Here is a 21,354-nt window from a genome sequence, read left to right as displayed (position 1 = left end):
GCGCCTCGCTTCGACCAAGCTCCCGAGCTCGCTGTTCTCGTTTCCGTTCCATCCCCAGACGGGAGGACACCGGGAGGGTTGACTTCTTATCGCTCGCTACCGAACACAGCAGAGGGGGAAAACCAACCAAACAACTTAGCGTTTCAGTCCGCAAGGACGCGGCATCGCTTCTCCTCCCACCATCGCACCGCAGCCTCCCACCATCGGCCACCCCCTCCCGCTGCCACTACAGGACCGCGGAGAGAAAGGAGGCCTTGAATCTCTATCCACGCTCTGTTGAACCGCCTGCTGCCCCTTCACCAGTCCCCAAGCCACCAGGCTCCGTGACCCAGCAGGAAGCTCTCTGCCTCAGAAGAAACCTACGGCCAGGACGCTTGAAGATTTCAAAGCACGCATCTCTTACTCACACAGAGCCATGGGAAGGCCCAACGCTGAGGAAATTTCACGTGTCCCGAGAATCACGTCCAGGCAGCTCAAGTCCATCTCGGACGGTTTCTTCTCCGCCCATGGCCCCGCACTGATTCCTCTGCAAGGGCGGCAGAAAAAGCCCAGCGTGAGCTCTCACTCACTAAGGTCTGTGGCTGTGGGAATTCTATCCTTTAGGCCCATGGTCACCAACCAGTAGATAGCAAGCTACCGCTAGATCTCAGTGGCTCTAAGAGTATCTCTTGAGCCCTCTCTGAACTGCACGCCTGCGCAGTACATACATTAGCTTTCCTCATTCGAGGAGCAGCTACTCACCGAGCAACAACACAGGTGAGTAGCTGCGAGGAATGGTGGGACCTGGGAGGTCTGGAGGGCTGAAACACCCCAGCCAGCTGTCTGTGGCTTTCAGCAGAAAGAGGCTGCCCCGCAGTCCAGCTGATCTGCGGCTTCTCTTCTGCGCTTGCCCACGTGGAGCTTGGTGCACTCTGGCTGAGTGCCATGGCCAGCTCTCCGGGCAGCCACTTCCCTTCCCTCCAGCCCGGATTGGCTGGTGTAGGGAACTCCCTGCCCCCAACCTTGTTCCCTCTCATCTGCCCCAAATCTTTCCCCCTCCCTCCTGGACCCGTTCCCTCTCCCTTGTCCCCCCATCCCACTGTATAAACCATCCCCCCCTCTGCAGAAACCTGTCCCCCGGCAGCCTGCCCCCCCTGCAGAAACCAGTTCCCTCTGGCACCCTGTCTCCTACTGCAGAAACCTGTCCCCCTGCCTTCCCCACTATAGAAACCTGTCCCCCCCCCAGCACCCTGTCCCCTGCTGCAGAAACCTGTCCTGGCACTCTGCCCCCTCTTCCCTGCCCCCACTGGCACCCTGTTCCCTGCCCCAGAACGCACTAGCACCCCTCCCCAGTACTGTGTCCCCTGCTCCCAAAGGACTTTTCTATGGGTCAGTGACCCCTGTCTCAAGGCAGGTTCCCTGCCATTCTTATAAATAAAGACAATGTAGAAACTTTTTGTGTTTAACACAACATTTTATTTAAAAATGAAGCTTGGCCAACAAACCCCAAATTGGGGCCAAGCCCCCATCTGGCCACAACCACTCCTGCACTCCCCCTTCCCCAGACCCTAGATCTGAGCCTATCAAACACTGGAACCCCCTGCCCTGAGCCCCTCACATACCCCAACCCAAATTCCTGCATTCTCACATCCACAAGCCTGTGACTTGCTTAGTATCCCGACACTGCCCAGCCTGGAACCCCCTCCCCGAGCCAGTGCTCAGGGAGCTCCGTGCGGAAAAAAAGTGGCAGCCATTTTTATGCTAATGAAGCGGGGGAGATTTAAATCCCCACTTCATTAGCAACTGCGATACGTCTAATTTACATCCCTTTTCCGAAAAGTCTAGACGTAGCCTAGGAGTTTTTCAGGATTCTGGAGATATCCCAGAAAAACTCTTCCGCATCCAGGGTTGCGTTTGCTCTTCCGCTTGTTTAGTGGAAGAGCAATCAGGCTCTTTCGGTCACCCCTATATTCCTCTTTCCACAAGGAATAAGGTGGCTTCCAAAAGAAGGGTTTTTTTTCTGACATTTGGTCCAGTCTAGACAGGCAAAATGTTGGAAAAACCTCAATCTACAGAAGAATTGTTTTTTTTAAAAGAAAAGCAGCAGTAGAAGGATTGGGGACAGCAAGTGATGGAGAGGAGGAGAATAGAGAGAGCGGGGATTCAAGGAAGGGACGGGGCGGTAAATCTTGGCTTGGTCTGTCATTTAAAAAGTGATCTTGGGTGTAAAAAGGTTTGTTGACCACTGCTTTAGACCTACCCCCCTCCCCCCGCCCCTCTGTATCGGGTCCATTACAACAACACTGAGTCAGTCTGCCATGACGCACCACCGCTCCCCCTTGCGCGACTGGCGTACCTGCATAATTCCCATTAGCTCCTGGGCCCTTAACCCGTAGAGATGCTCACCTAGAATGCCTGTAAGTGTCCTGTACAAGGACACAGCAGAAGCAGAGCAAGGACAAAGACACAGACAGAAACAGACAGACAGAACGTATTGGCCAATACGAGAGAGCAACAAGAGAGAAACAAATGAGAGGCAGTTTGGGTGGGAGGAGAGGGATTGAATACACTTGGTGGTCAGGGAAGGGGGTGCAGGTTGAGGAGGGGGTGTTGTATGGACTGGGGCGTGGGGGAAGAGGGTTGGGCAGGGGTGTAGAATGGACTGGGGGATGGGGGAAGAGGATTGCAGGTTCGGCAAGAGATGTTGAATGGACTGGGAGTGGGGAAAGGGGTGCAGATTGGACAGGGGGTGTAGAATGGACTGGGGGTGGGAGAAGAGGGTGCAGATTGGGCTGGGGGTGTAGAATGGACTGGGGGTGGGGAAAGGGGGTGCAGATTGGGCAGGGGTGCAGATTGGGGTGCAGATTGGGCAGGGGGTGTAGAATGGATTGGGGGATGGAGGAAGAGGGTTGCAGATTGGGCAGGGGGTGTAGAATGGACTGGGGGGTGGGGAAAGGGGTGCAGGTTGGGCAGGGGGTATAGAATGGACTGGGGGATGGGGGAAGAGGGTTGCAGATTGGGCAGGGAGTGTTGAATGGACTGGGGGTGGGGGAAGGGGGTGCAGATTGGGCAGGGGGTGTAGAATGGACTGGGGGGTGGGGGAAGGAGTGCAGGTCGGGCAGGGGGTGTAGAATGGACGGGGGTGGGAGAAGGGGGTGCAGGTCGGGCAGGAGGTGTAGAATGGACTGGGGGTGGGGGAAGGGGGTGCAGGTTGGGCAGGGGGTGTAGAATGGACTGGGGGGTGGGGGAAGGGGTGCAGGTCGGGCAGGGGGTGTAGAATGGACTGGGGGATGGAGGAAGAGGGTTGCAGATTGGGCAGAGGGTGTAGAATGGACTGGGGGGTGAGAGAAGGGGTGCAGGTCGGGCAGGGGGTGTAGAATGGACTGGGGGTGGGGAAGGGGGTGCAGATTGGGCAGGGGTGGGGGAAGGGGTGCAGGTCGGGCAGGGGGTGTAGAATGGACTGGGGGGTGGGGGAAGGGGGTGCAGGTCGGGCAGGGGGTGTAGAATGGACTGGGGGTGGGGGAAGGGGTGCAGGTCGGGCAGGGGGTGTAGAATGGACTGGGGGGTGGGGGAAGAGGGTTGCAGATTGGGCAGGGGGTGTAGAATGGACTGGGGGGTGGGGGAAGGGGGTTGCAGATTGGGCAGGGGGTGTAGAATGGACTGGGGGGTGGGGGAAGGGGGTGCAGGTCGGGCAGGGGGTGTAGAATGGACTGGGGGGTGGGGAAGGGGGTGCAGGTCGGGCAGGGGGTGTAGAATGGACTGGGGGGTGGGGGAAGGGGGTGCAGGTCGGGCAGGGGGTGTAGAATGGACTGGGGGGTGGGGGAAGGGGGTGCAGGTCGGGCAGGGGGTGTAGAATGGACTGGGGGGTGGGGGAAGGGGGTGCAGGTCGAGCGGGGGGGGGGGCCGTGCAGAGGGCGCGGGCAGACGTGAGCAGGGCCTGCGTAGCGCTGCGCGGGCGGCCTATGATGCACTTGGGGGCGCGGAGAAGCTGGAAGACGCTGGGCGGGGCTATGACGGGGGGCGGGGCTATAATAGGGGCGGGGCGGACTGAGACACGCCCCGGGAGGCCGCACTATGAGAACGACAACTGCCAGGATGCATCGCTAACGCTGGGAGTGACACGCGCGCGAGACCAACCCCGCCGCTCCCTAGTCAATGGCCGCATTGTGATGTCACTTCCGCTGCACCCGCCAAACCGAACAGCGCCGGGCCTGCCCTGGCCCTGCAATGGCCGATGGGAGTTGCGGCCTGGGGCACTCAGTTTCCCACAAGCCACTGCGGCTACTTTCCCTACTCCCCCTCATCCCGCCCCATAGCTGGGCGGGGCTCCTGCCTCACAGACGGCAGCGTCCGCCGCTGATGCCCCGCCCCCCTCGGGAGAGGAGACCGCGCGGCAACCCCTCCCCCCTACCAAACTCCTCCCCGCCCCGTGCAGTCTGCTCTCCCCCCCCCACCACCAAACTCCTCCCCGCCCCGTGCAGTCTGCTCCCCCCACCACCACCAAACTCCTCCCCGCCCCGTGCAGTCTGATCCCCCCCCACCAAACTCCTCCCCGCCCCATGCAGTCTGCTATCCCCCCGCCCCATGCAGTCTGCTCCCTTCCACACCAAACTCCTCCCTGCCCCCTGCAGTCTGCTCCCCCCACCACCAAACTCCTCCCGGCCCCATGCAGTCTGCTATCCCCACCACCAAACTCCTCCCCGCCCCATGCAGTCTGCTCCCCCCACCACCAAACTCCTCCCCGCCCCCTGCAGTCTGCTCCCCCCACCACCAAACTCCTCCCCGCCCCCTGCAGTCTGCTCCCCCACCACCAAACTCCTCCCCGCCCCCTGCAGTCTGCTATCCCCCCGCCCCATGCAGTCTGCTCCCTTCCACACCAAACTCCTCCCCGCCCCCTGCAGTCTGCTATCCCCCCGCCCCATGCAGTCTGCTCCCTTCCACACCAAACTCCTCCCCGCCCCCTGCAGTCTGCTCCCCCCACCACCAAACTCCTCCCCGCCCCCTGCAGTCTGCTCCCCCACCACCAAACTCCTCCCCGCCCCCTGCAGTCTGCTCCCCCCATCACCAAACTCCTCCCCGCCCCATGCAGTCTGCTCCCCCCCACCAAACTCCTCCCCGCCCCATGCAGTCTGCTATCCCCCCGCCCCCTGCAGTCTGCTCCCCCCACCACCAAACTCCTCCCCGCCCCCTGCAGTCTGCTCCCCCCACCACCAAACTCCTCCCCGCCCCCTGCAGTCTGCTCCCCCCATCACCAAACTCCTCCCCGCCCCGTGCAGTCTGCTCCCCCCACCACCAAACTCCTCCCCGCCCCCTGCAGTCTGCTCCCCCCACCACCAAACTCCTCCCCGCCCCGTGCAGTCTGCTCCCCCACCACCAAACTCCTCCCCACCCCCTGCAGTCTGCTATCCCCCCGCCCCATGCAGTCTGCTCCCTTCCACACCAAACTCCTCCCCGCCCCCTGCAGTCTGCTCCCCCCACCACCAAACTCCTCCCCGCCCCCTGCAGTCTGCTCCCCCCATCACCAAACTCCTCCCCGCCCCGTGCAGTCTGCTCCCCCCCCACCAAACTCCTCCCCGCCCCCTCCCCCCCCCACCAAACTCCTCCCCGCCCCCTGCAGTCTGCTATCCCCCCGCCCCATGCAGTCTGCTCCCTTCCACACCAAACTCCTCCCCGCCCCATGCAGTCTGCTCCCCCCCCACCAAACTCCTCCCCGCCCCATGCAGTCTGCTATCCCCACCACCAAACTCCTCCCCGCCCCATGCAGTCTGCTATCCCCCCGCCCCCTGCAGTCTGCTCCCCCCACCACCAAACTCCTCCCCGCCCCCTGCAGTCTGCTCCCCCCACCACCAAACTCCTCCCCGCCCCGTGCAGTCTGCTCCCCCCACCACCAAACTCCTCCCCGCCCCCTGCAGTCTGCTCCCCCCACCACCAAACTCCTCCCCGCCCCGTGCAGTCTGCTCCCCCCCCACCAAACTCCTCCCCGCCCCGTGCAGTCTGCTCCCCCACCACCAAACTCCTCCCCGCCCCGTGCAGTCTGCTCCCCCCACCACCAAACTCCTCCCCGCCCCCTGCAGTCTGCTCCCCCCACCACCAAACTCCTCCCCGCCCCGTGCAGTCTGCTCCCCCACCACCAAACTCCTCCCCGCCCCCTGCAGTCTGCTATCCCCCCGCCCCATGCAGTCTGCTCCCTTCCACACCAAACTCCTCCCCACCCCCTGCAGTCTGCTCCCCCCACCACCAAACTCCTCCCCGCCCCCTGCAGTCTGCTCCCCCCATCACCAAACTCCTCCCCGCCCCGTGCAGTCTGCTCCCCCCACCACCAAACTCCTCCCCGCCCCCTGCAGTCTGCTCCCCCACCACCAAACTCCTCCCCGCCCCCTGCAGTCTGCTCCCCCCCACCAAACTCCTCCCCGCCCCCTGCAGTCTGCTCCCCCCCCCCACCAAACTCCTCCCCACCCCCTGCAGTCTGCTCCCCACCACCAAATTTCCCAGCCGGCTTGTATGGGGACAGGCAGGGGGACAGGCTAATGCTGCTGTTGCCTTATAAACTGCAGAGGAGCAGCGTGAGGCGGGTTGGGGGGGGGGGTCTCTAATGCGTCCCATTTACAAGCACAGAGGGGCCGCGTGAAGGTTTTCGAGAAACCCCGAGGAGTTTCCTGCTGCTCACTTCTGTGTCCCAGCTGAGTTCCTGCCAGTCAGTGGCCCCGCCCCTGCCATTAATGACGGAGCCTGGGACCCGTTTGTGTGCGACACAAACCCACGTGTCACTCGCCGGACCATTCAGTGCTCCAGCCTGACGGGAGCCGATAGAATGTGCCCCACATTCCATCATTTGCATGCCCCGCGGCAGGGCTATGATGTCACTAGCAGTGCGCTGCTGTTCATAGCGGGAAAAGGCAGCTTCGCACCAAGCCGGGCACGAGATAGCGGGCTCAGCGCTGGGGGCGGAGCTACAGGGGAGCGGCCAGGCCGGGTGGGGCTCAGCGCTGGGGGCGGAGCTACAAGGGAGCGGCCCGGCTGGGCAGGGTGCACACTTGGGTGCCCAAGGGCTGAGATCTGGGCTGGGCAGCGTCACGCTCTGACCTCGCTGCCACCTCCCGCCGCCACTCCCTTGGGGCCAGGTGGTGCAGTCTGGAAGCCACTGCCCTGCCTCACTTCTCCTCTGCCCACTTAGGGTGGGATTTCCTGGGGAACCCGCTCCCTGTGACATCAGGACCTGCTATAGGGGCAGGGCGCCACCCCGCCCAAGCAAGGAGCAGAGCTAGGGTTGCCAGATGGTTTCAACAAAAATACCAGACATACCTGACATGACATCACAATCTACATTACATCTGATTTAGAAAATACCGGACATTTATAAGAGGGGTAGCCGTGTTAGTTTGAATCTGCAAAAGCGGCGAGGACATTTATATTTTCTCAATTTGTTTCCCGAAAAAAAGCTGAAATCCTGGACTGTCCAGTTCAAAACCGGACACCTGGCAACCGTAAGCAGAGTGGTGCCTTGTCGGAGCGGTTCCAGCCTCCACTCTGCTGTCCCTCCTCTGCCCCACGTACCACGGGAGCTGGTGGGGTATGCTGGCTGCACCGCCGCAGGAAACTTCCAACCCCAGTCTCTGTCCCAGACAGGCACCCTGCATCTGAACCCGTCCCGCCTAGCCCAGTGTCTCCTGCCTACCACTCTCTGACCTGGCACCAGCTGAGCGCTCATACCTGGGCACCTTCCGGTCACGGTTCCCAGTCGGTTGCTGTCAGGCTGTGGACCGAGCAAACGTCACTTCCAGTCCGTGGGACGGGTGTCCACCGTGCCACACATGTTGGCATGACGCTACATTGTGAGAGCTCACAGCGCCCACGTGACTGCTGTTTGTTGCCCCGCGAGGGATGCGAGATGCACAGCTCCTGCCTCATGCCAGAACACGCCACGGGAGTTACAATCACCCCTGCCCGCCTCAGTGCATCATGGGAGCCGGAGTGGGGTTCCCATGTGTGAACTGTCAAAACAAGAGGCCCCCTTGAGAGGGCGCGTGTCCGTCTCAGTGTCTGCCAGCTCCCGCTGCACTCACGGGTGGGGCCCTGAGCCCGAGTCCCTGTCCCGCCTGGCTCTTCCCTCTGGACCTCTCAGACTGTCTGGGCCATTGCAGGCTCCAGCTGGGGAGGGGAGGGGTGTTGCTCTCCAGGAGAGGGACCCGAGTATCCATCTGACTGGAACACGTCACGCACACATGCCCATGCAAAAGCCACACACCGCGCCAAATGCTCACATGCAGGAACACGCTTCCATGGCCCCTCCTAAGGCCAGGCCTGGGTCTGGAGTCCCCAGCACTACAGGCGTGTGCATGGCCCTGCTTGCTTGGCCCCTAGAGCAAGGGGTAGGTTTGTATCTGTATCCACACGCTACTGTTGGAGTCACTGAACCGACATTCTGCCCGGCAATGTTTTCCAGTCGATCTCCATGCTAAGGATGTTGAAGACTAGTCAACTACAGCCTCTTCCCGACTTACGAACCGGTTACGGACCAAGCAATTGGTCGTAACTCGGTTCATGCGTAAGTCAGACCCCATAGAGTTACACGCGACCGCGCTGCTCGTAAGCACAGATCGTGTTCGTAACGCGGGGGTCCGCCGTTTATGACAGCTTCACTCATAACTGCGAACGGTCATAAGTCGACCGTTTGCAATTCGGGGACCGGCTGTATCTGATAAGCATTTGCTTATCGGATAGTAATGTCGACTAGTCAATCCCCCCCACCTTGCTGCCTCTATGAAATGGATTCAGCAAAGGGGGGGGGGTGATGGAAGGAGTACTTCGAAATGGCAGATTTCTCTGGAGTTTCCACTACATGCCTCTGACGAAGTGGGTCGGTGCCCACGAAAGCTTATGTTCCAATAAATCATAAGGTGCCTCAGGACTTCTCTTTTTTTAGGGATGTTAGCTATCGGGTAATTCAGTGGTCCCCAACACGGGGGCATTTGTGTGCGCCTGCCAAGTGCTCAGGGCTGGCCTGGCCCCGGGCACATGGCGCATGCGTGGTGCCGGAGCCGGCCCCGGTCGCATGGCGCACGGTGAGAACCAGCCCCGGGAGTGCCGCGGATTGGCTGCCCACGCTCTGAGCACGTGGCGCATGGGGGCAGCGCTGGCCCCGGGCGTGCAGCGCTCGCAGGGTGCGCCGGCCCCGGGCGCGCGGTGCTTGAGGGGGGGCCCCGCCCCAGGCGCGCGGCTATGGGAGGGGGCCCACTCCCGGGCATGCGGCTATGGGAAGGGCCCCCCCCGGGCGCTAGGGGGGGCCCTGCCCTCTTGTACCCGGCAGGCGAACGGCCACGCCCCCTGGCGCCCAGCAACCTCAAATGGTTGGGGACCACTGGGGTAATTTAATCCTCGACTGTTAGCAGTTACACAACTATTACACAGTCCCCGAGGGCAGGGGCGGCAGCCAGTGCGCTCCGGCTCCATTCCAGGGAGCCCCCTGGCCACTCTGTGCTGCTGCCTCACCGTGGGGTGGCAGGCGGGGGTTGGTCCACAAGGGCAGCTAGTTTCAAAACCAGCTTCCTATGCAAACCAGCTGCCTGTGGCCCCACATGGCTGCCTCTGATACAAAGGCAACAGGGCAGGACGGCAGCAGCTCCTGTCCACCAGGCATTCAAAATGCTGGCAGACACAGGCTGCTTGCCAGATCAGCATCTGCCCGCAGGGAGCTTGGCCCCCACCCCTCCGTGGACAGGAGCTGCTGCCACTTGGGCTCCATGGAATGTGAGCACTTTCCCCTACCCTCCCCCCCCCACCTCTGATACAGGCAGCGGCGTGGGCAGGCAGGCAGGCAACTTTGCGAAGCCAGCACCAGCTCCTGCCTCCCCCTCTTGCCTCTAGAAGAGGCAGCAAGGGGATTGACAGGTGGGTCCATGAAGCCACCACACACAGTGCTCATGCATATCAGCTCCCGCCTGCCTCCTCCCACCATACTGCTTCCTCTGTATCAGAGGCAGCAGCAGAGAGGTGGGGGAACAGGCCAATCCAATGCTTGTGGGGTGCTGATCAACTGTACAACTGCGCCCTCTTGTGACAAGCTGACTTAAAAGCTGGCTGCCCACAGGTATCAGCTCACGCCTCCTCCCTCCTTGCTGCCTCTGACAGAGACAGCAGGTGAGAGGGGAGAATGCATGTAATCGACAGGATTGACCAATAAGTTGAAGCTGGGCGGGGCTATGATGGGCAGGGCTATGATAGGGGCAGGGCAGACTGAGACACGCCCCAGGAGGCCGCACTCTGGGAACTACAACTGGGAACTACAACTCCCAGGATGCATCGCTCAAGCTGGGAATGACACACGCGCAAGACCAACCCCTGGATCAGTGGCTGGACTGTGATGTCACTTCCGCTGCGCCCGCCCAATCAAACAGCCCATGGGAGCTGCAGATTGGGGCACGGAACGTTTCCCACAAGCCACCGCGGCTACTTTCCCTGCTCCCCCCGATTCCGCCCGTCTCAGAGAGACCCCCCCCCACCAAACTGCCCAGCTGGCTTGTCCTGTGGCGTCAGGACTTGCCAACCCCCCCAGTCTGCTCCCCCAACTCCCCACTCTGCTCCCCCCTACTCCCTGCAGTCTACTCCACCCAAACTCCCCACTCTGCTCCCCCCACCAAACCCCCCTGCAGTCTGCTCCCTCCCAACCCCCCAACTCTGCTCCCCCCTACTCCGTGCAGTCAGCTCCCCCCCCGTGGACAGAAGCTGCTGCCGCTTGGGCTCCATGGAATGTGCAGCATATCCATAAACCTGGACACCCCGGACGTCCCATCATCTCTGGTATTGGCACGCTCACTACTGGTCTATCCAGCTATGTAGACTCTCTCCTCAAACCCTACGCAACCAACACCCCCAGCTATCTCCAAGACACTACCGACTTCCTAAGGAAACTACAAAACATCGATAACCTCCCCAATAACACCATTCTTGCCACCATGGATGTAGAAGCTCTATACACCAACATCCCACATGAAGATGGATTACAAGCAATTAGAAACACTATCCCAGAGGACACCACTGCCAGCCTGATAGCAGACCTACGTAACTTTGTTCTCACCCACAATTATTTCCAGTTTGAGAACAACTTATACCTCCAGATCAGCGGCACAGCCATGGGTACACGCATGGCCCCACAGTATGCTAATATCTTTATGGCTGACCTAGAATGTTTCCTCAGCTCCCGTCCCCTTTTACCCTTCTCTACTTACGCTACATCAAGGACATCTTTATGGTCTGGACGCATGGCCAAGAAACACTGGAGACATTCCACAGAGATTTCAACAACCTACACCCCACCATCAACCTCAGCCTGGACCATTCTACACGAGAGATCCATTTCCTCGACACCACAGTACAAATCAACAATGGAAAATTAGACACCACCCTTTACAGAAAACCCACTGACTCATACAGTTACCTACATGCTTCCAGCTCCCATCCAGCACACACCATACGATCCATCATCTATAGCCAAGCCCTTCGATACAACCACATCTGCTCTAATCCCACTGACAGAGACCAGAAACTTCAGGATCTCTTCCAAGCATTTATAAACCTCAACTACCCCCTCGGAGAAATAAAAAAGCAAATTGAAAGAGCCAGACGAATACCTAGAAACCATCTACTTCAAGACAGACCCAAGAAAACCAACAATAGAACACCACTTGTCATCACCTACAGCCCGGAACTTAAACCTGTCCAACACATTATCAATAAACTTCAGCCTATACTGGAACAGGATACTAAACTCCAAGAGGCTCTGGGAGACAGACCCATAGTCTCCTATACACAACCACCTAACCTCAAGATGATTCTTACCAACAACCACAGGACATACTACACTAATACCAACCCTGGTACCTTCCCTTGCAACAAACCCCGTTGCCAGCTTTGTCCACATATTCACTCTGCTGATACCATTATTGTACCTAACCAAGTGAGTTATAAGATCAAGAAGAGGAAGTTACTCACTTTGTGCAGTAACGATCGTTCTTCGAGGTGTCCCCCCGTGGGTGCTCCACGTCTGGTGTCAGGCTGGTCCCGGCGCTGCAAATTGGAGCTTGACAGAGCTGTGTGTGTATGGCCGGACCACGCACGTGCAAGCCGGTTTTGCGCCTTTCACCTGCCGCGCACGGTCCGGTGCCCGCCAGTTCATCTCACCGCCTATCTGAAAGACAGAAAGACAAGATTCCGAAGCAGGGAGGAGGGCGGGTCATGGAGCACCCACGGGGACACACCTCGAAGAACGATCGTTACTGCACAAAGTGAGTAACTTCCTCTTCTTCTTCGGGTAGTCCCCGTGGGTGCTCCACGTCTGGTGACTCTGAAGCAGTAATCTCAGTTAGACGTGGGCTTCGGAATTGGGATTCTGAGCGGCAGGCAGCACTGCCAAGGCTACCGCTGAGTCAGAGGCGAAGTGCTGAACAATCGCATAATGCCTTGAAAAGGTGGAAGTAGAAGACCAAGTCGCCGCCCGGCAGATGTCCCGCAGAGGGACTCCTTTCACGAAAGCTGCAGACATAGCAACTGCTCGTGTTGAGTGTGCCCTAGGCTGCGATGTGAGCGGCTTCTTACAGATAGTATAGCAAGTCGTGATACAAGAGACAACCAATTTAGAAATGCGCTGGGCGGATAAGGGCTTGCCCGTAGAAGGCCCTGATGTCGAAATGAAGAGGCGATCCGTCTTACATAGAGTACGGGTTCTGTCTATATAGAATGCTAAGGCTCTACGCACATCGAGCGTATGCTGGAGAGCATCACGCTGAGAGGTATGAGGTTTTGGATAGAAACATGGCAGAACGATTGGTTCATTTATATGAAAATCTGTGCAGACTTTAGATAGAAAGGCTGGATGAGACCTCAGTATCACTGATTCCGCGTTGAAGACTGTATAGGGAGGTGTTGACATTAGTGCGGATAATTCACTCACCCTACGTGCCGATGTTATGGCAAGAAGAAAGAGTACCTTCATTGTAAGCATCGACACCGGTACCGTGGCCAACGGTTCAAACTGTGGTCTAGTTAGGACATCAAGCACCAGGTCAAGACTCCATGCAGGTGGCAGAGGCCTACGTGGTGGGTTGAGGTTAGCCAATCCTTTGAGAAATCTAGTCATCATGGGATGAGAAAACACTGACTTGCCTTCAACGGGGTAGTGAAAAGCAGCTATCGCCGCTACATGGACTTTAAGTGATGAAATGGAGAGTCCAGTTGACTGTAGCTGGAGGACATAGTCCAGTAAGACATGCATTGGTGAAACCAGAGGGTCTAGAAGCTTAGGAGCGCACCATCACACGAATCTAGACCACTTGGACAGGTAAGTTTTCCTGGTGGAATCCCTCCTGCTGTGCCAGAGAACACGCTTCACCTGGTCCGAACAAAGATTCTCGGACTCGCTGAACCATGTACCATCCATGCAGTGAGGTGCAGAGTATCCAGCTTTGAGTGAAGAAGGGAGCCTTTCTGTTGTGTCAGCAAGTCCAGTAAGTAAGGTAATCGGCGCGGTGCTCGTACAGAGAGCTGCAGAAGAGTTGAGTACCATGGCTGTCTGGGGCTATGAGTATCACTCGTGCCCTGTCCATCACGATCTTCTTGAGTACTCTGGGAATAAGTACAACAGGGGGGAATGCATACAAGAGTGATGTGCCTCAATGAAGGAGAAATGCATCTCCCAGAGAGTGAGCACCCACTCCTGCTCTGGAACAGTAAGCTCTGCATTTCGCGTTGGCACATGTAGCGAAGAGATCTATCACCAGAAAGCCCCACCGATGGAAGAGAGGTAAGAGGACATCCGTGCGGATAACCCACTCATGGTCTTGAGGGAAATGCCTGCTCAGCGCATCCGCCGTGGTATTGTTCACACCTGGTAAGTATGACGCGACTATAGAAATGTTGTTTTGAATGCACCATTTCCAGAGGCGGATCACTTCTGCACAAAGTGAACGGGATCGGGCACCTCCCTGTCTGTTCACATAGTACATCGCCACTACATTGTCTGTGAGAATTCTGGTGACAGTGCCTCTTATGTATAACTTGAAGTGTTTGCAGGCATGAAACATGGCTCGTAGCTCGAGAAGATTGATATGGAGCATCATCTCCGTTGTGAACCAACGACCCTGAACTGTTTTTGCGCCCATGTGGGCACCCCAGCCACCCCAGCCGATGAGAGAAGCGTCTGTGGTTATCTCCACTGATGGTTGCAATGCGTGGAAGGGGACTCCTGACAGCATGTTGTTGTGATTGGTCCACCATAATAGAGAGTCCTTGACATGTGCTGGAAGTACCACAGTCTTGCGGATGCTGTGCCTTGTAGGCTTGTACACCGTGCTCAGCCAATGCTACAGACACCTGAGGTGTAGCCTTGTGTGGCGCACTATGATTGTTGTTGAAGCCATATGACCCAGAAGCTGGAGGTATACACGTACTGGGAGCGTTGGAGCTTGCAAGACTGTTTTTATCAGGTCTTGTATTAGTTGAAAATGCTCGACTGCCAGATGAACTCTCTCTAACTGGGAGTCGAGACGCGCTCCTATGAAGTTTAGAATTTGTGTTGGTTGTGGACGTGATTTTTGAATGTTCACAATAAGGCTGAGGGAATTGAACAAATCCCGAGTTGCAACTACCATGTGAAGTGCCTCTGACTGAGTGCGTCCCTTGATGAGGCAGTCGTCGAGGTAGGGGAAGATAGAGACTCCTATCCTTCGTAGATGGGCAGCCACTACCGCTAGTGATTTGGAGAACACCCTTGGGGCTGAAATGAGGCCGAAAGGCAGTACCCTGTATTGAAAATGGTCGTCGCCCACTACGAATCTCAGAAAACGCCTGTGTGCTATGTGTATTGTCACATGGAAATATGCGTCTTGCAAATCTAGGACTGCGAACCAGTCTCCTTTGTTTAGTGCTGGCATGATCTTGGCCAGCATGGTCATTTTGAAGCACTGCTTTCGGATGAAATGATTTAGAGCCCTCAGATCGAGGATGAGTCTCCACCCCCCGGATTTTTTGGGGACTAGGAAATACCTGGAGTAAAACCCTTTCCCCCGGAATTCATCAGGTACTCTCTCTATGGCTCCGATCTCGAGCAGGTGAAAAACTTCTTCTCGAAGAGCGGCCCCGTGAGATGGGTCCCTGAGAAGGGATGGGGTGGGAAGAGTAGTAGGGGGAATTGAAGCAAACGGGATCGTTAGGTCTGATGATATAACCTCTAGGACCCATCAGTCTGAGGTAATGGTGGCCCATTGACGAAGAAATGGCCTCAGGCATTGGTGGAATAAGGTGGTGGCAGGCTTTAGTGTGTTGACCGGTGGAGATGTGTTCGAGTCCCCCGCACAGGAGTCAAACCTGCTGCTTCTGGGAAGGCCGAGCTGAAGAGCGATTCTGCTGCTGACGTTTGCATTGAGGGCGCTGTCTAAATCTAGGCTGGTCGGATCCACGTCGCTGTTGCTGCTTATAGGAGAAGTAATCATATCTCCTCTGGAAGGGGTAGTACCGCCTGCGTTTGAAAGGTGGCGTGTACATCTCTAGAGATCGAAGGGTAGTACGAGAGTCCTTGCCAGAATGGAGAACCTCATCGGTAGTAGAAGCAAACAGCTTTTGACAGTCAAAGGGTAAATCTTCCACTTTGGACTGCAACTCCTTAGGGGCTCCCGCTGACAATAACCAGGAAGCTCTTCTCATCGCGATACCTGTTGCCATCACTCGAGCGGCTGTGTTGACAATGTCCGCGGCAATCTGAAGCGATGTTCTACATGCAATGAACCCTTCCTGGACAACGGCTTTAAGGAGAGACCTCTTATTGTCAGGGAGATGTTGCATAAGTTCCGGGAGCTTGGAGTAATTGTCAAAGTTATGGTTTGACAAAAGAGCAGCATAATAGGCAACCCGCAGTAGCAAGGTTGAGGAGGAGTAAACTTTTCGACCAAAATAATCCAATTTCTTTGTATCCCTATCCGGTAGGGAATTCTTAAATTGGGACATCTTGCTCTTATGGCGAACTGCATCCACTATCAGGGAATTCGGCTGCGGGTGATTGAAAAGAAATTCCAAACCTTTGGACGAGACACAATACTTTTTATCCATTTTCTTATTTGTGGGCGGTATTGATGTTGGCGTCTGCCAGATGTCCTGTGCTACCTCCAAGATAGCGTCATCTATTGGGAGGGCAATCTTTCTTTGTTGTTTAGGGTGTAAATTCTTAAATAACTTATGCTGCTTAACCTGGGACTCAGTAAGTTGCACCTCCTGGGATTGTGCGACATGTTTAAACAGGTCTTGGAATTCTTTAAGATCGTCCGGAGGTGACGTCTCGCCCAGAGACAGCGGTTCATCCCTAGAAGGCAATGGTGAACAGGTATTAGGCGACATGTCTGGGTCAGCTTCCGAGAGTTGCCCTTCCTCTAGGTCTGACATTTGTGATTGGTGCATCGGAGAACGAGAAGGTATCGTACGTTGTAGCGGAGAATGTTTGGGAATCTCTGAAAGCACAGAGTGTGGGCTAATTGACCGACAGGAACATGGAGACCTGCGATGAGATGGAGAGTGACTGTGATGAGATGATCAACATAGTCCGGTCTATGACGATGCGTATAACGCTGGTCAGACCCTGCAGGCGACGAACGTCTAGAAGATCTAGCACTGCCGTACCTGACATAATAGGTGCTTCGTGGTGAACGAGTTGGTGAGCGTGAGCGTCTTGCAGGAGGAGGAGATCTAGAACATCTCTGGTGTGAACAGCTACGCTCTCTGTAATAATGGTGACGAGATGAGAGACTGCGGTGATAATAATCCCCGTGATCTCTTGTATGGTGCGTAGAAGCACAAGGGTGAGGAGATGGTTCCCGATACGACCCTGGCGAGGTACACAGGGAGATTCGCAGCGGTATTTGATTTTTCTGCTGCTGGAGGCTGTGCAGAGCCTGGAGACTGAAGGGTTAAAGTCTCTGAAGGAAGCATCTGGGCAGGAGTATGCTGTTCCCCTGCCGGTGCTAAAGAGAGCTCCCTGTGAGGGGCAGTGATTGCAGGCATTTCAGCACCCGGCACCGATAAGACTGGTGCTGCTGTAGCTGTCTCTTTAAGAAGCCCCGGTGCCGGCTGCGGCGCCGAGGGCTGTCGAGATTGAGAAATGCCGGCTGGCTTCTTTGTTAAAGGAGCATGGGTTACCCTCGAGCATGGGTTACCCTCATTTTTGCGTAATTCCCCTTTTTGAAATTAAATGCCAGGGTACTGGACTGCTGAGGTGTTCTTCCCACCACAGGAATGTTGAATGTTATTATATTATGGTCACTATTCCCAAGCGGTCCTATAACGGTTATATCCTGGACCTGATCCTGCACTCCACTCAGGACTAAATCGAGAATTGCCTTTCCCCTTGTGGGTTCCTGCACTAGCTGCTCCAAGAAGCAGTCATTTAAACCATTGAGAAATTTTATCTCCACTTCTCTTCCTGAGGTGACATGTATCCAGTCAATATGGGGGTAATTAAAATCCCCCATTATTATAGAGTTCTCTATTTTGGTAGCCTCTCTAATCTCCCTCAGCATTTCTATGTCAGTATCGCTGTCCTGGTCAGGTGGTCGGTAATATATCCCTACTGCTAATTTCTTATTATTGGAGCATGGAATTACTATCCATAGCGATTCTATGGAACATGTTGATTCACTTAATATTTTTATTTCATTTGATTCTACATTATCTTTCACATACAGTGCCACTCCGCCACCCATCCGGCCTGCTCTATCCTTTCTATATATTTTATATCCCGGTATGATTGTCTCCCACAGATTTTCCTCATTCCACCAGGTTTCAGTGATGCCTATTATGTCTATCTCCTCATTTAATACGAGGTACTCTAGTTCACCCATCTTATTAGTCAGACTCCTAGCATTTGTGTACAAGCACTTTAAAAATTTGCCACTGGTTATTTGTCTGCCCTTCCCTGATGCATTGGATTCCTTTGTATGCGGTTGTTTGTCAGCTCTGGCCAATGGTTTGCCCTCTCCCCTCCTCTCTTTCCGACTACAGCTTAGAGAATCTCTATCAATGGATTCTCCTCTAAGAGAAGTCTCTCTCCGATTTACGTGCATCTCCGCACCAATCGGCTTTCCCCCATCTCTTAGTTTAAAAACTGCTCTACGGCCTTATTAATGTTTAGTGCCAGCAGTCTGGTTCCACCCTGGTTTAGGTGGAGCCCATCCTTCCTGTATAGGCTCCCCCACTCCCAAAAGTGGCCCCAGTTCCTAATAAATCTAAACCTCTCTTCCCTACACCATCGTCTCATCCACGCATTGAGACTCTGAAGCTCTGCCTGCCTACCTGGCCCTGCGCGTGGAACTGGAAGCATTTCCGAGAACGCCACCATAGAGGTCCTGGATTTCAGTCTCTTTCCTAGCAGCCTAAATTTGGCCTCCAGGACATCTCTCCTACTCTTCCCTACGTCATTGGTACCTACATGTACCACGACCACTGGCTCCTCCCCAGCACTACACATAAGTCTATCTAGATGCCTCGAGAGATCCGCAACCTTCGCACCAGGCAGGCAAGTGACCATACGGTTCTCCCGGTCATCACAAACCCAACTATCTATGTTTCTAACGATCGAATCACCCACTACTAATACCTGCCTCTTCCTAGCTGGCATTCCCTCCCCATCAGAGGTATCCTCAGTGCAAGAGGATACCGCAACATCCTCTGGGAGGAGGGTCCCAACTACGGGATGGTTTCCCTCTGCTCCCGTTAAATGCTCTGTTCCCTTGAGACTTTCATCCTCCTTAAGAACACTGGGGCTCTCAGACTGGAGGTGGGACAGTACTACAGTGTCCCAGAAAGTCTCATCAACATAGTTCTCTAACTCCCTTAGCTCCTCCAGTTCAGCCACCCTGTCCTCCAAAGCCCGAACTTGGTCTCTGAGGGTCAGGAGCTCCTTGCAACGGGTGCACACATACGCCACCCGCCCACAGGGCAGGTAATCATACATGTTACACTCGACGCAATAAACAGGATAGCCCCCATTCTGCTGCTGGGCTTGTCTCCATGTTTGTAATGAATAAGTTTAAGTACAAACTGGGATTCTTTTTAAACTTCTGGAGTATAGATTATTCTAAGTTAGGTTTTAAAGAAGGACACAAGTCACTAGTGCCCTCTAAACTCCCTCTCCAAACTCTCCTGTTACCTGTTCCTGGTCGCGCTCTCCCTGGTCGCTGAGTCACAGGCTTATATAGCTCTGGTAGCCCCTCCCCCTGACTGAGGCTCAGCCAATTAACAGAGGCTTCTAGATTTCAAACCTTTTAGAAGCTCCTTCAAACAAATAAACAAACCAACCAGACAAACACAAGCTCAGCACACTGCAAATAACTCCCCCCCCACACAAACACACACTCCAGACAGCCACTTACCACAAGGGTCCCGTTTGTACTCCTCTTTTACCTGGAGAACTCCCTCTCCAAACTCTCCTGTTACCTGTTCCTGGTTGCTGAGTCACAGGCTTATGTAGCTTTGGTAGCCCCTCCCCCTGACTGAGGCTCAGCCAATTAACAGAGGCTTCTAGATTTCAAACCTTTTAGAAGCTCCTTCAAACAAACAAACCAACCAACCAGACAAACACAAGCTCAGCACACTGCAAATAACTCCCCCACACACAAACACACACTCCAGACAGCCACTTACCACAAGGGTCCTGTTTGTACTCCTCTTTTACCTGGAGAACTCCCTCTCCAAACTCTCCTGTTACCTGTTCCTGGTCGCTGAGTCACAGGCTTATATAGCTCTGGTAGCCCCTCCCCCTGACTGAGGCTCAGCCAATTAACAGAGGCTTCTAGATTTCAAATCTTTTAGAAGCTCCTTCAAACAAATAAACAAACCAACCAGACAAACACAAGCTCAGCACACTGCAAATAACTCCCCCACACACAAACACACACTCCAGACAGCCACTTACCACAAGGGTCCCGTTTGTACTCCTCTTTTACCTGGAGAACTCCCTCTCCAAACTCTCCTGTTACCTGTTCCTGGTCGCTGAGTCACAGGCTTATATAGCTCTGGTAGCCCCTCCCCCTGACTGAGGCTCAGCCAATTAACAGAGGCTTCTAGATTTCAAACCTTTCAGAAGCTCCTTCAAACAAACAAACAAACCAACCAGACAAACACAAGCTCAGCACACTGCAAATAACTCCCCCACACACAAACACACACTCCAGACAGCCACTTACCACAAAGGTCCCGTTTTTACTCCTCTTTTACCTGGAGAACTCCCTCTCCAAACTCTCCTGTTACCTGTTCCTGGTCGTGCTTCAGAAGCCTTTTAAATCTGCACTTGAAAGGGAATCTTCTGAACTGTCATTCATGCTAAAATTCGACACTCTACGTGGGGGTCTCAACAAAGTCTCTAGCTATCTTACCCATTACAAAGATAGCTTCCCCAATTATCACCTCTAATACCATTAGCTCACAGACATTTACCTTCACACCCACCCCACATCCCCCTTCTGTTCTGAAATTTGATTTGTCCTTTTCATATGCGTTCATTTTTTTAAATTGTATCCTTTGGTATATATGGTTGTGTGATGGACCGGGCCATGTCTGGGCACAGCTGAGGGCGTCCGCTCAGGGCGAATTGCTCAAATCCGGGGCTCCTTACAGCCCCCAGACTGGTGACCTCTCCAAACAGGCCACAAACCAGTCCCACAGAGCGCTTCAGCAGCCTGCCTGAAGCCTCATGAGCAAAACCCCTCCGACACCCCAGCAATATCCGTGCCCCAGATGGCCCCGGGCCTCATACACAGGTGGGGGGGGGGGGGGTCCTAGCACCCAATCCCACCTACCCCGAACAAGTTCTGTCCGGTTCCAAGAAACCAGCCACAGATCCCTGGTCAATTTACCCTCTGGACCTTACCCACAAATCACGCTGGGCCAATCCTTTAGAACAGTGGTCCCCAACCAGGGGGCGTGGCCATTCGCCCGCTGGGCGCCAGGGGGCAGGGCCGGGGGCGGGGCCGGGGCCCCCCCCATAGCCGTGCGCCCCTCCCATAGCTGCGCCCGGGGCCGGCGCCCCCCCTCCTCTGCGCGCCGGGGGCCGGGGTCGGCGCCCCCCCCCCAAGCTCCGCACGCCCGGGGCCGGCCCCCCCCCCCAAGCGGCCGGGGCCGGCGCCCCCGCCCCAAGCGCCACTCGCCCGGAGCCAGGCCAGCCCCAAGAACGTGGCGGGCGCACACGAATGCCCCCGCGGGCGCCATGGCGCCCGCAGGCACCGTGTTGGGGACCACGGGTTTAGAATCTATATCTAAAGGTTTATTAACACAAGAAAGAAAAGCATGAGAGTAAGGTTATTAAAGTACAGTACGTTACATGCACCGAATCTCCCAGTCCTC

At 55.8% G+C, this 21,354-nt stretch overlaps 1 protein-coding gene across 2 annotated transcripts in view; it reads right to left on the bottom strand.

Moving 5' to 3' along the window:
• LOC142825997 (uncharacterized) overlaps positions 1-20,888 on the bottom strand; it is a 42,005-nt gene extending 21,117 nt beyond the window's left edge. The window contains exons 1-2 of one of the 2 annotated variants that reach the window (XM_089773627.1): positions 11,968-20,888; positions 325-526 (exon numbers count right to left, since the gene is read on the bottom strand). In XM_089773627.1, coding sequence (XP_089629753.1) covers positions 15,331-16,419 — 1,089 coding nt within the window. In that variant the 5' untranslated portion in view covers positions 16,420-20,888 and the 3' untranslated portion in view covers positions 325-526; positions 11,968-15,330. Of the gene's footprint in view, positions 1-324; positions 527-11,967 lie in introns of those variants that run through there. The other variant, XM_089773626.1, reaches the window with a different exon arrangement.
• Positions 20,889-21,354: the final 466 nt, after the last annotated feature.

The sequence above is a fragment of the Pelodiscus sinensis genome, chromosome 27 (genome assembly GCF_052426305.1).
Source record: "Pelodiscus sinensis isolate ZL-2025 chromosome 27, ASM5242630v1, whole genome shotgun sequence".
Classification (NCBI taxonomy): Eukaryota; Metazoa; Chordata; order Testudines; family Trionychidae; genus Pelodiscus; species Pelodiscus sinensis.
Note: the sequence above shows the minus strand (reverse complement) of the source record. Positions and strands in the feature narration are given on the sequence as shown.